Source organism: Erinaceus europaeus, chromosome 2, assembly GCF_950295315.1.
Source record: "Erinaceus europaeus chromosome 2, mEriEur2.1, whole genome shotgun sequence".
Taxonomy (NCBI): Eukaryota; Metazoa; Chordata; class Mammalia; order Eulipotyphla; family Erinaceidae; genus Erinaceus; species Erinaceus europaeus.
Genome location: NC_080163.1, coordinates 76,244,076 through 76,264,377, shown reverse-complemented (window position 1 = coordinate 76,264,377; position 20,302 = coordinate 76,244,076). Strand labels below are relative to the sequence as shown.

Genomic DNA, 20,302 nt, shown 5'->3' with positions numbered 1-20,302 from the left:
CAGGCTCAGCATTAGAACTCAGGCCATCTGACTCCAGAGCTTAACTGGTGTCTCCTGCTTTCTCCATTCATTTATTGGTATCATATCTGGTTGCTCTGCCTTAGAAATCTGAGTCATTGGAGCTGGTGGGTAGCCCGGCTCAGCCTATAGAGTGAGCATGCTATCATGCACCAGGACCCACACTGAAGCCCTGAGCCACCACAGAGGAGAGCCTACAGGAAGGATGTTTCCTGAGCAGTGGAGCAGTGCTGTGGTGTCTCTCCTTCTCTCTGTCTCTCACCCTTTATCTAGAAGAAAGGGGAAAAATGGCTTCTAGGAACAATGCAATTGTATAGGCATGGAACTCTAGAAATAATAATAAGATGACAAAGAAAGAAAAAAGGAAGAAAATAAAGCTAAGCTATCCATCCCATATTCCACATACTTTATGTTCTAAATATTTTTAGAATCCATGCTTTCCTTTCCCTGTCATCTATCTAATCCAAGTTACCATCGTCTCGCCTACAGTTTCAAAACCACCTTCCAGCTCATTGCTGACCTTCACCTTTGGCTCTCCAGTGATCCTATTATTTTGTTGTTTCAAACCCTTTGGTAGAATCCTGTTGCATTTAGGATGAAATCAGGAATCCCTAATATGCCTTTTCTCTCCTAGCATATCTTGAGCCATTCGCCCACCATCACTACTGTCATCTGTTTCCATTGTTCCTTGTGAGAAGTCTCTTTTCTTTCTCTTTTGTGTGCCTTAGTGTTTATTCTTACTCTTGTTAGAACTGCTTTCATTCTAGGGAAGAATAGAAGCAACTTGAATTAATCAGTTTGTAGAGCCAATACAATTCCAAGAGTGACATGGAACTAAATATTAGGAGATTTGGGACTTGATTCTTGCTTATTTATTTGTGTTGAATTAAATGGTATAATGAAATTAGTGAGAATAGTATATTTAATACTTATAAGTAATCATTTCAGGCCATCTCACAGAGGTTTTTGTTTTTTTATTTTTTTCCATTTTATTGGATAGGACAGAAATTAAGAGGGGAAGAGAGATAGAGACCTGCAGACCTGCTTCACCACTTGTGAAGCACCCACACATACACACACACACACACACACACACACACTGCAGGTGGGAAGCCAGGGCTCAAAGCAGATCCTTACGCTGGTCCTTGTGCTTTGTACTATGTGTGCTTAAGCTGGTGCACCACTGACCAACCCCCACTCATGGAGCTTTTAAATAGATAATATTCCATTTTAGACCTGACTGTATGAAATCACAGTGTGTATTTCTCTTTTTGACCTAGTTTCATAATTGAATTCAGTCAACAAATACTTGATAAGCCTTTCTGTGTATACAAGGAACTCTTAAGAACAGATCAAACAACTTTCTAACTATGTCTCTATTTCTTCTATTAATTTCAGGTGTATTTTGTTTATTAAAGCACTATATACAAGGTTTGGATTACAAAGACTTTAGTTTATGCCAAGTTACCTATTTTTTATGGTTTTTTTTTTAAATTATATTTGTTTATTCCCTTTTGTTGCCCTGTTTTTTTTATTCTTATTGTAGTTGTTGCTGTTGTTGTTGGATAGGACAGAGAGAAATGGAGAGAGGAGGGGGAGACAGAGAGAGGGGGAGAGAAAGACAGACACCTGCGGACCTGCTTCACTGCCTGTGGAACTGGGAGCTCAAATCGGGATGCTTACACTGGTCCTTGAGCTTTGCACCACTTGCGCTTAATCCGCTGAGCTACCACCTGACTCCCTTAAGTTACCTATCTTTATCACGATTTAAGATCTGTATGGATCTTAATTATTATATACTTTTTTTTTTCCCAACAGGCACAAATCCTTACTTGACTTTTCACTGTGTTAATCAGGGAACTATTTTGTTGGATCTTGCTCTAGAAGATAAGGAGTATCAGTCAGTAGAAGAAGAGGTAATGTGTATAAAAAAAATTTAGGTTATTTTTTTCCTGAAGTCTGGGGGTAAGCCTATTTTCCAGAAGGGATAAACTTATCTCACATGGACTTATGGTCACTTGCCTATCTGTTGTTCTTTTATCATTGTGTTTTAATATTACCAAAATTAAAATAAGACAATAGATTATTAGCGCGATCCCACATTGCTTTCTCATAAACCTAGCGTTTCTGCTGGATGGCCAAATCTGCTTTTTTTTTTATTCTGGAGATTTTGATGCAAGTAATGACCCTGTCAGAACATTGTATTATTATAATGTGGGCTAGAAAACTGATATGAAATGAGAATCTTACTTCATGGATAGCAGTTTTCTTCTTGGTTTTATTCTTATGCAAAGTTACAAAATGTGATTATAAAACAATATACCTACTAATATACCTTTCATCTGTACTTATGAAATTTGCCTCATAACTAGAGTTAACCTTTTATTATCACAACTACTGAAAAGCAACATAGTAAGACTTCCTGGTAGACAGGTGCATAAAAATTCCTTCTCAACTAAGGATTTATGCCTCACTTCCTTAGCAAAATTAGCTACTGACTGGCATCATCCTAATAAATAAGCTACATATTACTTGGCAACATACAGAGGCAGAGAAAGGCATGTCTAGATTTTTATTTGTTTCCTGATTTTTAATTAGTGCTCATATTATTCCCATTCTAGGAACTCAGGACCATTACCTCAGGGTAGTTTTTCAGCTCATGCCAATTTATCAGGAAAGCATCATGTCTTCTAGTATATTATTGCCTAATCATTCTCCTAGTAGTTAGTAAATCCTGATTATAATGTCCAAAATGTCGTGAATAACTTCACAAATGGAGCGGAGAGTCAATTATGTAAAAACTTAGGTGTTTAAAACATTTTACTTTTTCTTTTTCGTGATAATTTAAATTTGGAGAGTGGATGAATGAGTAATGTTTAAAAAGAAGTTATTCCCCTTAGCTATATGTTTTATTCATCTTCCCTGTGGTGTGTATAGATGCACTCACTGTAAGGCCCTAGATTAATGAGACTTTATGAAATATTTCACCTAGGGAGCTGAAAAGCCTATTGAATTTTTTTTAATTTCTTTGTATTTACCTTTAGTATTTGTCCAGTGGGGTATTAATTAAATGCGAGGAATTTGTTTACCTTGACTACAACATTGTTTCTTATCCTCAAAATGTACAATAGTAATGTAAATGGTTTAATGTCATGTTTTATGTGTTTCTCCACTGCTTATACAGAGGAGCCTTTAAAAACTTAAAGAGGTGGAAAAGGATGTTTAACTCTTATGTTTCTCACCATTTCCCATGAGAATTATTTAACTACTGACCTTGTTGATGAATTTATCCTGAAATTCTATTTACTAATGTTGATTCTTAGAATCATTGGTGAAACAGTACTATAAAAATTGAGATTTTAAAAGCAGTGGAAGGAATGTCTTTAAAATCCAACACTGGCATGTTTTCACAAATTAGCTATTTTGTTTTCTGTAGATGCAGAGTACAATTCGGGAACACAGAGATGGTGGTAATGCTGGCGGCATCTTCAACAGATACAATGTCATTCGAGTAAGTTTTTAAAAACTGAAGAGTGAAAAAAGAATTGTAAGGCTTGACTAAAAATCAGTTATAGACAATGAAAAAAAAAAAGTCATTCATATTATCAAAGATGACCAGTTCATCTGTTGACCTGAAGTCAGGTGTCATATTCCTTACTACACCATAATCTCTTAACTCCTAAGGAACATTCTTCACTAAAAGAAGAGCCACTTAGAAAAAATACCAAAGCTATAGAAAATCAAATCAGCAGGTACTGGTGAGGCAAATACAGTGACAATTCTCCCAAGTTACCCATCATTCAGACCATAACTGACAGTAATTATTCTTATCATTTCAAAGTAGCATTAAAGAGCTAGATTTTAAATCTCATTGAAATAGTAATTGTATCAGAGTATATGCACATTTGTCTTGGTCTCAGCATCTTAATTAATATTTTGTGCTAGGTAGCTGCTTTTTTCAAAATTTTTTTATAAATGCTAGTAAAATCTGTTGAGAATCAGCTTACTTCCTTGAATTAACAGACCCAGAGAAATAACAGTCACATCAGCATGACCCACAGGAACTTTTTGAAAAAGATGATGTACAGAGAGCCCTGTATCCTAAGATTCAGTAATCTAAAGATGAGTCTGGGAATAAGGTGATTTTGTAGTATAGGAGTAGTCAGGTTTGATGCCAAATGACCCAAAAAAAAAAAAATTGTGCCACAAAAAGCAAGAGTTCTAATTGAACGATACTGATCCTGAAACTTCACCACTTAAAGACAGTGTTTTAAAAAAAACCAAAAATTCATCCTTTTTATAGTAAAATGCATTTTTCATTTAAATTCACAAACTTCTAGCTATCATACATTTTGCTAATTCACATCTTCCTCACCTTTAAAGATTCAAAAAGTTGTCAACAAGAAGTTGAGAGAACGGTTCTGTCACAGACAAAAGGAAGTGTCTGAGGAAAATCATAACCATCACAATGAGCGTATGCTATTTCATGGTGAGTGTCATAACAGTAACTATAGTCACCTCTGAACTAACTGTCAATTCCAATAAAGTGAAAAACCTGTATTCTTGACTATGTTAAAAACAAATGGTTTGTTTTGATTTTTTTAAGTGCATATGTATTGATATCAACTTCCTAATGCATATTACATGTTAGTATGGGCTTTCCAAGGCATGTATAATAAAGACTATCTTGAATTTTTTTTAGAAATTATAAAAAGTTGCATGAGCCATTTAAATAGTAAAACATTCTTATAGTATTTTAGCATAGTTATTTAAGTTTACCAAATGGTCTGTGCTTATTTAAGTAAGATTGGGTATTTTCAAAACTCACATTGTATTTTGCTACATAAGAACCTAATACCGGGCCAGGTGGTGGCACACCTGGATAAGTGCACACATTACAATGCACAAGGACCCAGGTTCAAGCTTCCAGTCCCCACCTGCAGGAGGAAAGCTTCACAAGTGGTGAAGCAGGGCTACAGGTGTCTTTTTCTCTCTTCTCTCTCTTCCTTCTCTCTCAATTTCTGGCTGTCTCTATCCAATAAATAAAGATAATTTAAAAATAAAAAAGAAGGGAGTCGGGCAGTAGCACAGCGGATTAAGCACACGTGGCGCAAAGCACAAGGGCCGGTATAAGGATCCCAGTTCAAGCCCCCGGATCCCCACCTGCAGGGGAGTCGTTTCACAAGCGGTGAAGCAGGTCTGCAAGTGTCTATCTTTCTCTCCCCCCCTCTGTCTTCCCCTCCTCTCTCCATTTCTCTTTGTCCTATCCAACAACAATAAAACAACAAAGGCAACAAAAGGAAATAAATTAATTAATTTTTTAAAAAACATAAGAAAAAAGAACCTAATGCCATCTGCAAAATCGAATGTAACATCCATACTTAGCAAATAAGTGCAAATAGTTTGCAGCTGATTGCAATTCTAGAAAAATGCTCAAAAGCCAGTTTTTTTTACCTTTTTATTTCTAGGTTCTCCTTTTATTAATGCTATTATTCATAAAGGATTTGATGAGCGGCATGCATACATAGGAGGAATGTTTGGTGCTGGGATCTATTTTGCTGAAAACTCTTCCAAGAGCAACCAATATGTTTACGGAATTGGAGGGGGAACAGGCTGCCCCACGCACAAAGATAGGTCATGTTACATATGTCACAGGTGAGCATCCTGCCTTTTGTTGCTGTTCTCAGGCCATGAACCATATAATTTCTCAGACTCTATAGAAGTCACAGGTTGTGGGAGTCAGGCGGTAGCGCAGCGGGTTAAGCGCACATGGTGCAAAGCACAAGGGCCGGTGTAAGGATCCCAGTTCGAGCCCCTGGCTCCCCACCTGCAGGGGAGTCGCTTCACAGGCGGTGAAGCAGGTCTGCAAGTGTCTGTCTTTCTCTCCCCCTCTCTGTCTTCCCCTCCTCTCTTCTATCTGTTCTGTCCAACAACAACAACATCAATAACAACAATAATAACTACAACAATAAAACAACAAGGGCAACAAAAAGGAATAAATAAATAAAATTTTTTTTAAAGTTTAGAAGTCACAGGTTGTCTGCACTTTTACTCTTAAGGAGTCAGCAACTTAGGGCTTTGAGTAGAAAGAGCTGAACAGCCTCTTTCCTATAGGAGTAATGACAATGGAACTGGTAGGAATGGTGGCAAAAACCAGATATACATCAGCCAGTCAACGGTTACTGTGAAATTTCCTCTATCTTGACTTTCCCCCTGGGTTTTACTTTCCTTGCTTCAGAATCAGAACAAGAAAAGGCTGAGAATTATTTCTGTCAAAGAACTTCTAGTCACATTTGATTAAGACACACAAATTTGTGAAAAGGGAAGATAGTATAATGTTGATAGAAAAAGACTCTCATGCCTGAAATTCTGAGGCCCCAGGTTCAGTCCTTCACACTATGATAAACCAGAGCTGAGCAGTGCTCTGGTGAAAAAATAATAATAATAATAATAATAATAATAAATACAGACACACAAACTTGTTTAAACAAGTAGGGTGTTTTCATTTGTTTCTGATATTGCTTAGTAATGTGTTAAGTTAGGATATATAGTTGAAAAGTCCAAATTCAGATACTAACATTGGAACTAATAATAAACATGAATACTAACTTTAAATAGGACTTAAAATTCAGAAATGTGAGGGAATAATTGTGTACTTTCTCTGAAGTAAATGGGCAAAAAATGCTGTTCCCTTACTGCCAGTGGAAAAAAATATTCAAAAGAATTGTACTTTGTGGGTGCCAAGCAGTGGCACAATTGGTTGAGCACACACATCACATGCACAAGGACCTTAGTTCAGGTCCCCACTTCCTACCTGCAGGAGTGAAGCTTCACAACTGGTGAATTGGTTTTCAGGTGTCTCTCTTTCTCTCCTCAAATCCCCTCACCTCTCAAGTTCTCTTTGCCCTTGAAAGGGAGAGAGGGAGGGAGTGAGGGATTCATTGTGCAGGTGCCAAGCTCCAGCAATAACCTTTATGGCAAGAACAGTTTTGTGTTTTTTTTGTTTTTTTTTTTTTGCTTGTGTTTTTTTACTTTACAAATACTGTGTTTCATTGCATTTCTTTTTTATTATTATTTATTATTGGATAAAGACAGAGAAGTTGAGAGGGAGACATGGAGAGGGAGAGAGACAGATACCTGCAGCCTGCTTCACCACTCATGAAGCTTTCCCCCTGCAGATGGGGACCAGGGCTTGAACCTGGATCCTTGTGCACTGTAGTGTGTGTGCTTAACCAGGTGCACCACCGCCTGGCCCTGCATTTCTATTTAGTGTCTTGCTTTTGAAAAATTAAACTATCAAACTGCCTTGCAATTCAGTTGAAATATCAGAAGGATCCATGTAGCTCTGAAATTCATTATAGAAGTTTTTCTTGAAATTTACCTCTCAGTTAAATTATGAAAAAAGTATCACTGTCAGCAGTTCTGGAATGGTTGTCATTATGTCCAGAATAAAACTTTTTATGCTGTGCTTAAAAATACACACAAATTGGGAGTCAGGCAGTAGCACAGTGGGTTAAGCGTATGTGGCGCAAAGAACAAGGACCAGCATAAGAATCCCGGTTCGAGCCTCTGGCTCCCCACCTGCAGAGGAGTTGCTTCACAAATGGTGAAGCAGGTCTGCAGGTGTCTATCTTTTTCTCCCCCTCTGTCTTCCCCATCTCTCTCCATTTCTCACTGTCCTATCTGACAACAGTGACATCAATAACAACAATAATAATAACTACAACAACAATAAACAAGGGCAGCAAAAGGGAAAATAAATGAATATAAAAATACACACAAATTTACAAAGAATATATGACATGCAAAGAGTTATGTTTTCGTTCAAACTTAATTCCTAAATGAGCAATAAAAATGAATTTTGTGGGGGCTAAGTGGTGGTGCACTCAGTAGAGCCACCTACACTGGGAAAGCTTCACAAGTGGTGGAGCAGTGTTTTGGTGACTCTCTCATTCTCCCCCCCCCTCTAGTTCTTTCATCTCTATAGGGAAAAAGAAAGGGTAGAGGGAGAGGAGAGTATGGGGACCAGGAAATAAAACACAGAACTTTGATTCATGAGACCCCCTGCCTGACCCACAGCACCACACATGCTAAAGTGATGTTCTGGTTGCCCTCTCTATTTCTCTTTCTCATAAAATTATACCCTTAATGACACTAAACCTCAGTGAAAATAACACTCATTAAAGTTAGACACCCAAGTTTATGTCTTAGCCAGGTTTTCTTAGAAAACAGAGCCTGAAGCAAAACCTTATGTACTAGCACTTTCTTGGCGAGTATAATCCCAAGAAATAGGAGTGAGGGCACATAAATAAGGAAACTGAGCAAAGACAGTGCACCAGTGACCTAGAAACTGGCCATCATTTCAAGTTGCTCAGTCCATGAGATAACTTCAGAGAGGTGACACAAGCAACTAAATCTCAGAACAGTATATCATAAGAAAGAGAGGAGAGATGAGTTTATCTACTGGCTCCTGTCCTGATTGGCACTGGTATCCCCACGTTTTGAGCTTTTGCATCAAAAGTACAAGGCAAGCCAGAGAGCAAGTTTCAGCCAGTACTCTCTGCTTGTCCAAATACAGCAGGCTGGACTGGCCCTGCTTCCGCAACAAGGGAACCCTGGGGCAGAAAGCATAAGGTAGGAGGTGAGGTCAAGTAGTAGGTGACATACAATACGGACTGGGAGTAGCCATGGCAGTGGGCCCAGCCAGCTGCACAGGCAGAGTCCAGTGACACTGTAGTACTGCCAGTCTTGGACATGGAACTCTAAAAACCTCCCTATAATGCGGATCAAAACCCTCCCCTCTGGGAATCTCAGAATACAGTCTCTGCCAAACCACAATCCAAAAGGGTCATCAATAGCATAGCACTTCAGGCAGCACAGGCAGATCTGTGTAACTGGCACAACTTTTGTCTCAAAATAATATCACTGATTAGTCATAATGCAAAGATCATAGTCCATTATAGGAAACAATTTGACTGACTCCTAACTGTTTTATGTTAAGCAATGTGACCAATCTTGCTAATTAACTAAAATGTCTTATTCTGTTAAGTGTTTGCAAGCTTTTAAAGGACCACAGAATAAACATTTTAGGTTTTGAAGTTGGTCCCTGTCTAAGTCATGTGGCTCTGCCTTTGCCATGCAAAAGTAAGAACAGGTGGTAGGTAAATGAACGTGTGACTGTGTTCCAACAAAATTTTATTTACAAAACCATATCACTGACTAGATCTGGCCTATAAGTTATAGTTTGCTGGTCCATATTTCATTTAATACACTTTTTCCCCCCAATCAAACTTTTCCTCTTTATTTAGAATCTGGCCCAGGCATTTTTCTCCCAAATAGCATAATTTTCAACTACATTTAATTTTTTTTTTTTTTTTGCCTCCAGGGTTATCACTGGGGCTTGGTGTCAGTACCACAAATCTGCTCCTGGAGGCCTTTTTTCCCATTTTCTTGCCCTTGTTGTTGCACTTGTTGTAGTTGTTATTATTACTGTTGTCATAACTGTTGTTGTTGGATAAGACAGAAATGGAGAGAGGAGGGGAAGACGGGGGGGAGGGGGAGAAAAAGATAGACACCTGAAGACCTGCTTCACCACTTGCAAAGCAACCCCCTGCAGGAGAGGAGCTGGGGGCTCGAACCCGGATCCTTACACCGGCCCTTGCACTTTGCACCATGTACACTTAACCCACTGCTTACCACCCAGCTCCCTAAACTAAATATATTATATGATCTTTTCTCACCTGTTTTTATACTTCACAATGGGTAAAGTCAATTCCAGATGCTACTGTCATCTATTTCCTTTGTTTTTCTCCTATCCACCCATATAAAAACTTATGTTTCTGTAATTCCTGTTTTCATACTTAAAACTTATAAGTGTTTTCTATAGTTGACTCCTAAATCACTCTAAAACACTAAGCATAACTATCAAGCCTGCTGTTTACAGTAGATCTCTCCTCATTTCTACTCATAAATTCAAAAGTGACATTTAATTTAGCTAGCCTGGTGTTAATTTATTTCAGTTTTAATCATTTTAGTAAAGAGTTGATAATTTATAGCATAATTGTTGCTATATGAGTACAGCTTCTCATCTCCACATAATGGATGTCTGCAGAACACTGTCACCCCTTTCCTACCATTGTGCATGAGGACCCCAAGACCCTATTTAAAAAAATTGCTTTCTTTTTTTTTCTTCTTAGACAAATGCTTTTCTGCAGAGTGACCCTTGGCAAATCCTTTTTGCAATTCAGCACCATGAAAATGGCTCATGCCCCACCAGGACATCACTCAGTTATTGGGAGACCAAGTGTAAATGGACTAGCATATGCTGAATATGTCATCTACAGAGGGGAACAGGTATGTTGCCAATCAAGTAGTCATAGCCAAGGTATTAAACATGTTAGTACAAAGTATGGAGACCTTGTAAGAAAGCATCAAAAAAAAAATCAATAAAATATCCATTCCATAGTCTGATAATATTAGTTCTGGTAATATGACACAGTCAAGTTTCTTTGCACAGAGGTTACTATCAGTTACCTGCCAGTCAGGTAACACAGTGTGGACAAGTAGGCAACTGAGACGTTAAAACATGGGATCTTAATCTCTTCGTGAGGCCTGCTGTTCTGGGCTTGATTTCTCTCATGCCCCAATACGGCAGAGGGAAACTAAGGATAACTGCCTCTGAAAGGATACTTTTCCTGACTGTTCTTGTCGTAGCTCGTCATGAGTTGAGTCTGTGTACTTCTGATCTCACGACTTAAATCTAGAAAGATAACTTTCTGCATTGTATGGTACAATATATTAAATCTCACCAGCTACTTATAGCTTCAGAATAAAATCATGAACAAGCAGGAATACTGTCATTTTCAACCTAGTCATTATTTTCACAATTTTGCTAAATGTCTACCAGTCTATGTAAAAACAAAACTCAGTTTGTCTGAACTTAATTGAATTTCAGTGCTGACTCTGGCTGATATGTAGTAAAGAAGGTAATTGTTTGGGGAGCATTCAATTCTATCTAGTTACATTGGAGAACCTTAAAATTTTTCATTTGTATATTTTATTTTTTGACTTAATTTTCTCAGTGCTGTTGACCATCTTCTTTATCTTACTCCGTGTGTGTGTGTGTGTGTGTGTGTGTGGTGTGTGTGTGTGTGTGTGTGTGTGTGTGTGATCCCAGCATGCCATCACCACCACCACCACCCCAATAAAAAAGTGGTCTCCCATTCCAGACACTGAACATTTGGTTTTTATACTATACAAAAGAAGAGAAAGAGAATTAATCAACGGGGAAAAAAAGGGTGTTCTGAATCTGAGCCCTAATCTTTGATGTCAGAGTTGCCTTTAGTTAGCCAACATTTGTTTCACTTTTGTTTATTTAGACCCTGAAGTATTTGCATGACTGGTTTGTTCACAGGTGTCCAGATTATAGTCAATTTATAAAATGTATCTTCACACTGTTGCTTCTATGTTATTGGTGACTCACTATACCTCATCCTTTCTAGCTCAAGGGATTACAGCCTCATATCTGATTAATTTGAAAATGCTCAGAAGTATTACTCTTTTATTAAAAAAAAAAAAAAGCCTCTCATTGAGCCTGGGCTACATGCTATATCACAGCACTTTGCTAAGTGAGGTAAAAAAAGAAATATTAGTGCTACCTCCTGTGTAGTTTTCAGGCTTATAGCATGTGGCTTGCTAAAAAGGGGTGACTAGTATAACTAATTCTCAGTGTTAAGAGGGACAGCATAATAGTTATATCTAGCTTTTATGCCTTAGCCTTGCACATCCTAGGTTTAATCTCCCACATCAACATAAGTCAGAACTGAGCAGTGCTTAAGTGTGTGTATGGGGGGATAATTCTCAGTATTGAAAGTAGAAATAACATCTTAGCAATTTTCCATAATACAGGATCTATACTTGTTCATATACAAATAAGTAATAGATTTATCAATTATTCAGCTATCTCTTAATTGACTAGTCTTCACAGATTCTTGGGTAAATGTAGAATATTAGTTAGGATCAGGCCTCTAAGGTTTCCATGTTAAGTAAGGCTTTACATTATATCTACCAAAGCCATGATTTTTTTTTTTCTTCTTGTCCTTTCCAGGCATACCCAGAATATCTCATCACATACCAGATTATGAAGCCAGAAGCTCCTTCACAAACTGCAACAGCCGCAGAACAGAAGACCTAGTAAATACCTACTTATAAAGGTTAAACCTGGGACTGGATTACAGTGGATTGTTGTCAACAAAATCAATACTCGATAAATCCTTGACAGCCTAGAAATAAGCTGTTTGTGTTTTATAAAGCATTGCTATAGTGATGGATATAGTATGAGTAACTGATTCATACTCAACTACTACACTGTTCCCTTTGAGGAAATGTTTACAGGGACGGCCTTTTAACATATCTCAGGCTCATTTTCATTACAATTATCCATTTGTAAAGCAAGATTGCTTTTGATCTAAACTTGGAGATGGGGGTGGGGGGGGGAAGTTTCCCAAGTATTCAGAATTCACATACTACATTTGCTTTGTTATATATGGAACATGTATATGACAGACATATATGACAGGCTTAATTTTAATTTCTTCCAAATTTTCATCATTGGTGTCTCTCTCTCTCTCTCTCTCTCTCTCTCTCTCCCTTTGAAAATGAGCCAAAGCCTTTTTTGAAGATTTTTTGCACAAAGTCACACTGACTAATATCTTTAGCAATGCAACCCAAGCTTCTGGCTGAGCAAGATCTAGTTTCTGCTTTCTTTTTTCCTTGGTTTATTTTGTGTCTGTACTTCTCATCAACATAAATTGAAATAGACTGGGAAAGAGTCAAGTTTTGATTTCCTTCTATTTACTGGCCAGTCTTCTAAGGAAAAGGCACAAACACCAACCTGAGTTAGAAGCTCCCAAGTTTAGAGAAGTCAGAGCTGATGAGGGCCACACGCTCTCTTACAAACCTGCTGCAGGGGGTACAGGGTAGTGCTAGGAACCCAAGAAGAACACAGCCAGGGAAAGGTTTCAGTGATGCTAATGTGACATGCAGTAGAGAAGCAACTGGGACAAGGGGGCAGTGTGAAGGTTGTAATGGGGAAGCAGCAGTGCAGCTTTGAGAAGCATGTGGTTCAGTCATTTGCAGCAGGAAATAATCCCTCGAAGAAAAAAATCCTTGCCTTCACCTAATCTGCACCATCTGAATTGTTGCCCTACCCAGACCCGTGAATTGACTGCCTTATTTCCAAATTCAGTGGAGTTACCGTAGTAGAGTCCCCAAAACAGTGCTTTATTAACTCTCTAGAGAGGTTAGTTTAGAAAGTAAAATTTAAATCCTGTTTAACTGATAGGTATACATAATTGCAAGAACTTTTTGTTTACTCCAGAGTCAGGCTTATTTTGAGTGAGGTGCTTCAAATAGCTTATATGGTTCCATATACTATATTCTCAAACCATTTTTTTTTCAAACTTCTTAGACGAGAATAGAAACTAAAGCCAAAGTTCTTTCAGTTACTTTTTTAAAGGAAGGTGAAGAAATACTATACTGTTTTTGTCATGAAACCACTACTTTACTTGCTTATTGTAATCAGAATTTCCCAAGTATATATTGACATTTGTAAGAGATTATCCATTATAGTTCTTTATGTTTGCCCTTTTAACCTTAACTGAACATCGGGTTGAGTGCATTAATTACTTACATTGGTATGTTGTACATCTACTCAGCTTTGAGGCTAAAGTAATAGAAATGAGGTTTTAAAAAAAAATGAAAAACAGTGTGACATAAACCTGCTGTTTCAACTTTTTAGTCCTGAAACTATTTTTTCTAGTGTAGGCTAATTAGGCTTTCATCTCATTTAATCTTCTAAAATAATAATAATAATAAGATGGTTACATGCAAAAATTCTAGACGAGGCTTTTAAAATACACACCTTGTTTCCCTTTGGCTTGAGTTCAGTGCTAAAGCTAGGCATCAGGAACTAGTTTGAAGTTTATTGCTGAGTCTTGCATGGGTCTTCAAAATTAAATCAAGAATTAGCCTCAGTTGTTGCTTCTCTTGAAGTTTTAGTGACCCAAGAGGGGTGTTTCTGTCTTGCCTACTTTTTTAAATAGCACTAGAATTCCATATGAAGCTTTGAAGTTTGATAATCATTAAGAGAGCTCTTTTCTTCCCTTTTTTGCTGTGTATAACAGTGAGTTGAAGGAAATGCTGTATGTGTAGTTTTAAGAAGCTGCAAACACATGTATTAAATACCCCCCCCCCCTTAGAGTTTAAAATGATCAACACAGCTGTGATTTTTAAGTAAAGTGTTATTACGGTATAGATAACTGAAAGCTTCATTAAAAAAGATAAGCCTCTACCCAACTGTGGTTATGTCATTTCCATCATACTAGCTAGATTAATGGACATGTCAGTTTTAAACTTCAGCCTTACACTTGAGAAGTTAAACTGTGGTTCAGTATTTAAACTGCCAATGTTATGTATCTGATGTTCTGTATGCTGAGTAAAGGTACCATTTAAGAAAGAATTTTCCAATGCTTCTTGTATATAGTGGCTCTTGAAAGAATGTATATATACTGTTCATCTGCTAAAGAAAATAGGCTGGTTGATTTCTCACAGGAGCCAAATACATTTTCTCAAAACTTGAAACCAAAGGTCATCCTGAGTGCACTCAAGTGAGCAAAAGTTGGTTACCTTTGGAATTTCCATAGGCAGTGCAAAGTGCTCTTTGGAATACAAAATTAGGTTGAAATCCATTTAATTTCTTAAATATTGCTATGTAATAGAAACACTACTAAGTCCACTCTTATTAAATCAAAGGGCTTCTAGACCTGATGGTTCCAATTCACTAAGTTTTGGTCAGCTGGGTACTTGACTCGAAATTAAGTACTCTGAACTTTACACTGGCCCCTGGACTTGGCTTCTTTCTCTTTTCCTCAGTTTAGAATTATAATTAGCTCCAACAGTTCTTTGACCCAATTCATTTTCTCCCTTTCCTCATCTTGACTCTTGCAAAAAGGAGACTGCACCTCTCTGTTTCCATGTCACAGCCAGAAATGGTTCTAGTCTTCTTGGGCTCTACTAAGACAGTTCTGCCACTTTATTAACAAATGATAACATGGAACCCCTAGTTCTAATTCTATGCAAAATAGCAGGAGTACAACCAGATGCTTGCTTACCTTTTCCTTCTTGGAGTAAAGATCTTTTCTAGTAACACAAGTGAAATAAATAATCTTAGGATGTTGTCTTGAAATAGCATCATTGTTCTTACTTGAACTTTGATGTTAATGACTAGAATAATTTCCCTTTGCTCTTAGAATAGCAAAGTGAACTGAAATAATCAGAGAAATGCCTGAATATGGCTAATAAGATTATATAGATTAATATTCTCTATTACTATAGTCTTTATACAAAAAATAAAATTTTGGTAAATGCTGGAAGAGCAGCATTAGTATGCAATAAATTGTCTGGGTTTTTCTCTATTTCAGTACATCTCCCAATTGCACAAAGGCTTATTGAACACCATGCTCTCTCTGGATTCCAGTAAACAGCCTGTAAATCAAAAATAGTGTGAATTTTACACACCTGTCTCTAATATATCCAGATCCTATTGGCATGATAATCTGCGATCAACAGCTTTCTTACTGTGCTTTCTTTTGGACTAATTATCTTGCATAGAGCTATGGATATTAGACATCAGGGCACACTCAAAACTAGCATTAAAAATGGGATTTCCTTTATCAGAACTTTATATATAAAGACTAAGTTAAACTCATTTGATCTCAAATCAGTGACAGAGATGAAAGGAAAATGGTTGTAAAAATATTTTAATTTTGGTTGGATGAATTGAGGATATAAAAAGTAAATACACATATTTTTAAGTGAGGTTTCTACAGACACCTTGTGCATTCTGAAATAGACAATTAATTGCTTCTTCTTAAAGCCTTAATTATGGCAGCAGTTTTTAACCTTTTATATCCTAGTAGTTAAAGCATTGTAATTCCATTTCCTAGTGTCTGAAAGGTGTCAGGGGTGTCTCCATGTACTTCGTACCTGCTCAACTAAATTAATAGGGTATATTTCATAAGTAATGCTCCCTTGCATGCAGAGGAGCTGATACCTACCATCAATCCATAGTTTCTCTATGTCTGATACTCTGACTATTAGAGCTTCTGGTTTCAGAAAATAATAGGAAGATCTCAGAACCTATTATGTTTTGCATATGTGGAGATACAGCAGCGACTTATAAAGTGACACCTTGTGGAATTTTAATGTCACACAAACTTTTTTATTCATTTTAAAATATAATCATGGTGATAAGTGAAAGACAGTAGGAAGCTAAAGATTTTATACATTTATAAAACCAAATATGCTTGTGTGGTGTGGCCAGTTTTAGATGTCTGCCAAAGGGTCCTGCCTCCTTTGACATGGATTCACACTCTAGAGATGATTGCTTACATTTGACTCTCCATCCTTTCATATGTTCTTTTCTGCCTTACACTTTTTCACACCTTATTCAAAGAGATGTCTTATGCTCCAGAGTTCAGACTGTCATTTTTTTCATCAGTTTACTCATTTCTGTAGGCAGCCCTGAAAGCCCTTTGTTGATGTGTTTGCAGAAAAAGAAAAACCCTTGTAGTGGGATATCTTTCACATACTCTCTGCCCCTCTAAGGTTCAATATAAGCTAGAAAATACAAGAGAAAAATTAGAAAGGAGCCAAAATCTTTGAGGGCAATAGCCTAGACCTAGGAGTTGACCTTGACTATATAACTTTTGTATTCATTACACAAAGTGTTTAAACTCTTCCTGTGCATTTAATATCTGCTTCTGCTTCCATTGTTTCAGGTTCATCCTGTCTTTGTTGTAGTAGTATTTGTCTGATTCCTATAAACTAAAAGGGTACTTTATCAACCTGGTATCTCAAAATCATTTGAAATACCAGCTTTGAGGAAATCTACAAATGTTTCCTGGAGCAACATTTGGAATAACAATTGTGTTTTCTCATTGTGATGTTGGTCTGTGTAGTAACCAGTGTAGTGATACTTTGATTTGTTATTGGTGTTGTTTTTATTTTTAGTGTCTGTGTAACCCACCAGTGGCAGAGGGTTTCAGACCCCTCCTCTTACTTTATAAAATGTTTGTATGATTGTCAGATCAAATATAAGATGCCCATTTAAATTTGAATTGTAGAAACATTTTAGCTTAAATATGTTTCATGCAATATTTGGCATCTATTTACAGTTGAAAAATTATCATTTATCTGAAATTCTTATGTAACTTATCATCCTGAATTTTTGCTTCATTTTGTTTTACTGAATCTGGCAACCCTGTCAATTTGGTCATGGAAAATCACAGCATGTTAATTCTTACAGTCTTTAATATCTTTCATGTGGAATGAAAGATATTTTTTTCCCTCACCCTCTACTTTCTAGAAGAGGGCTTCAAGAAACTTAACCTGCCTGCATGGTGGGTTTCTATTTAAGACATCTTTATGATTGTATTTAACCTGTAATTGTGCTTTGGCTAAGTGTCTAACTTACAGTTACTTGTAATTGTTTAATATTCAATAAAAGCATTTTTACAGTATACTGTGTATGTATAAGTTAGGTCTGAAGTGTTTTCATTTTTCCCTGTGTGTTCATTTCAACCTGACCAGCCTTAACATTACTGACCTGAAACTGTCAGAATCTGAAACTTTCCGTTTCATCTTCCTAGAGGATCTGTGTGCTAGAACTGCCTTAACTCCACATCTAGAAATACATGGGAGTGAGTGCCATACAGCTGGAATAGCAGGAGAATCCCAGCTTCCTTTTAGAAATATTTGAAACCAGCAGGAATAGATTTAGGAAGCAGACCTTACACAGTTCCAGGCATCTCAAGAGACTCTGCGCAGGAACCTCTCTTACTCTTGGAGTCACTCCCTCTTCTCATAGGGGGGTGGGATGTATGAATACCTATCTGCCTTACACACTCTGGTAAACATTAAAGGCCTAACACCCAGCGTAGCACGTCATCAGAATTTTTTCCCCCTTTCCTTAAATCTTGCCATGTCTCCAGACTCATTCAATAGAAATTTGGAGCCTAGAATTTCACCTGCAGCTTCTTTGTGTGTGTGTGTGTGGGGGGGGGGGGGGGAGGCAGCTGTCACAAGCAGATGTAATTAAGTATTGAGAAACATACTGACAAAATTTCAAATTAACTAGGGTTCTCTATGAGCCCATCAAGCACTTTATATGCATTGTCATAAAAAAAATTTTAAAAGACTTGGTGGCACACCTGGTTAATCACATACATTACAATGTGAAAGGACCCAGGTCCCCACCTGCAGGGGGAAAACTTCTTGAGTAGTGAAGCAGGGTTGTAGGTGTCTCTCTTAACCTCTCTGTCTCCTCCCCTCTCAATTTCTGTCTCTATCCAGTAGTAAATAAAATATTTTTTGAAGTTCCTTTTTTTAATTTTCATATTTTTATTTACTTATTGGATAGAGGCAGCCACAAACTGAAATTGGAGGGGGAAATAGAGGAGAGAGACAGAGACATCTGCAAATCTGCTTCACCACTCTCAAAGCTTTCCTCCTGCAGGTGGGGACCAGGAACTCAAACACTGGTCCTTATGCATTGTGATGTGTGCGCTCAAACAGGTGCACCTCCACCAGCCCCATAAATAAAATATTTTTTAAAATCAAAAAACCTAGGAGTTGGGTGGTAGTGCAGTGGGTTAAGCGCAGGTGGCGCCAAGCACAAGGACCAGTGTAAGGATCCGGGTTCGAGCCCCCAGAACCCCACCTGCAGGGAGTTGCTTCACAGGCGGTGAAGCAGGTCTGCAGGTGTCTGTCTTTCTCTCCCCCTCTGTCTTCCCCTCCTCTCTCCATTTCTCTGTCTTATCCAACAACAATGACATCAATAAATACAATAAAAAAACAAGGGCAACAAAAGGAAATAAATTTTTTTTAAAAGTCAAAAATCCTGGAGTCTGGTGGTGGCTCAGAGGGTTAAGCGCACATGGCACAAAGCACAAGGACCGGTGTAAAGGTTTCTGTCTTTCCCCCTCTCTGTCTTCCCCTCTTCTCTCCATTTTTCTCTGTCCTATCCAACAACAATGACATCAATAATAACAACGTTAAACAACAAAAGGGAAAATAAATATTAAAAAAATAAAAACCTTGCAAATAGATTTTTTTGCCATTTTACAGGTGAAGAAACTTATAGTAAAATACAATAACCAAAAGAAAAAGTAAAACCATCTTTGGCTTATGCTGGGGGGTTATCAAACGAGGTTTTATTACAACATGACAGTTTTATTACATCTCAGGTTTATTTAAGTACATAAAAACCATGGTACCAAAATAAACAAGTGGGGGCAAGACCTGCTAGCTGTGTGGCATGGATCCATGAGTCTTTTTAACTTAGTTTGCTGGCATACGGCTACATGGCGTGCAAGTCCCAGGGGAAGCATGGCATGGCAGGTCTGGGAAGAAGGCAGAGGTGAGCAGAGCAGCAGGAAAAGAGCAGAGGGCAACTTCCGCCAGACACTCATAAGTTACTTCCTATACCCACGATGTTTTTTTGAGTGTGTGTAAGGCTGTCATATGCTCTTGACAGCTCTGTGCTAATTATGTTTTTTATTTTATGGGTCTATCTACTGTGCCAGTGAGGTACCTGAAGTAATTTTTTTGATATCCCAGAATACTACCTACTACTACTGCTGTATCAATAGACATGCAGCAAAGCCTGAGTAGACATGGAATTTCACTGTTTATAGGCAAGAATGAAAACGCTGAGGGAGATGTTCCTTATGGTTTTATAGCATCAGTGTTTCATGAGATGATGCTTTTAGATTAAGACACTCCCCCCCTCTTTGGTTATTGCTGTTGGAAAATAAAAATTGGGAGCCCAGAGATGGCACACTCCATTGAGCACACATATCGCCATGTGCAAGGACACAGGTTCAAGCCCCTAGTCCCCACCTGCAGGGAGGAAGCTTCACAAGCACTGAAGCAGTGTGGCAGATGTCTCTTTTCCCCTGTGCCCACTCCCCCTTTACAACTTTTCTGTTTTTTGAAATTCCACATCCACTTGGGCTTTACTTCACATCTGCTGTGCAAATTGACATAGTCATGATGGCAATATGAATAGTTGTGGTCTGTGAATTATTAGATGGGAAGGAAATGAAAAAGATCCAATTTGTGTCAAGGGAATCCTTAACTGGGCTGTACGTCAGAATCACGCAAGTTCTCTAGTCTGAAACTCAGTTAAGTCTTTTGGATTGTTTACTAAAGCACAGCTCTGGAT

General features: G+C 37.8%; 1 protein-coding gene across 1 annotated transcript in view; it reads left to right on the top strand.

The window, feature by feature from the left end:
* TNKS (tankyrase) overlaps nucleotides 1–17,597 on the top strand; it is a 175,289-nt gene extending 157,692 nt beyond the window's left edge. Inside the window, exons 22-27 of the mRNA XM_007519959.3 lie at nucleotides 1,837–1,934; nucleotides 3,455–3,529; nucleotides 4,402–4,507; nucleotides 5,487–5,673; nucleotides 10,215–10,371; nucleotides 12,125–17,597. Coding sequence (XP_007520021.2) covers nucleotides 1,837–1,934; nucleotides 3,455–3,529; nucleotides 4,402–4,507; nucleotides 5,487–5,673; nucleotides 10,215–10,371; nucleotides 12,125–12,211 — 710 coding nt within the window. The 3' untranslated portion in view covers nucleotides 12,212–17,597. The remainder of the gene's footprint in view (nucleotides 1–1,836; nucleotides 1,935–3,454; nucleotides 3,530–4,401; nucleotides 4,508–5,486; nucleotides 5,674–10,214; nucleotides 10,372–12,124) is intronic.
* The last annotated feature ends 2,705 nt before the right edge of the window (nucleotides 17,598–20,302 follow it).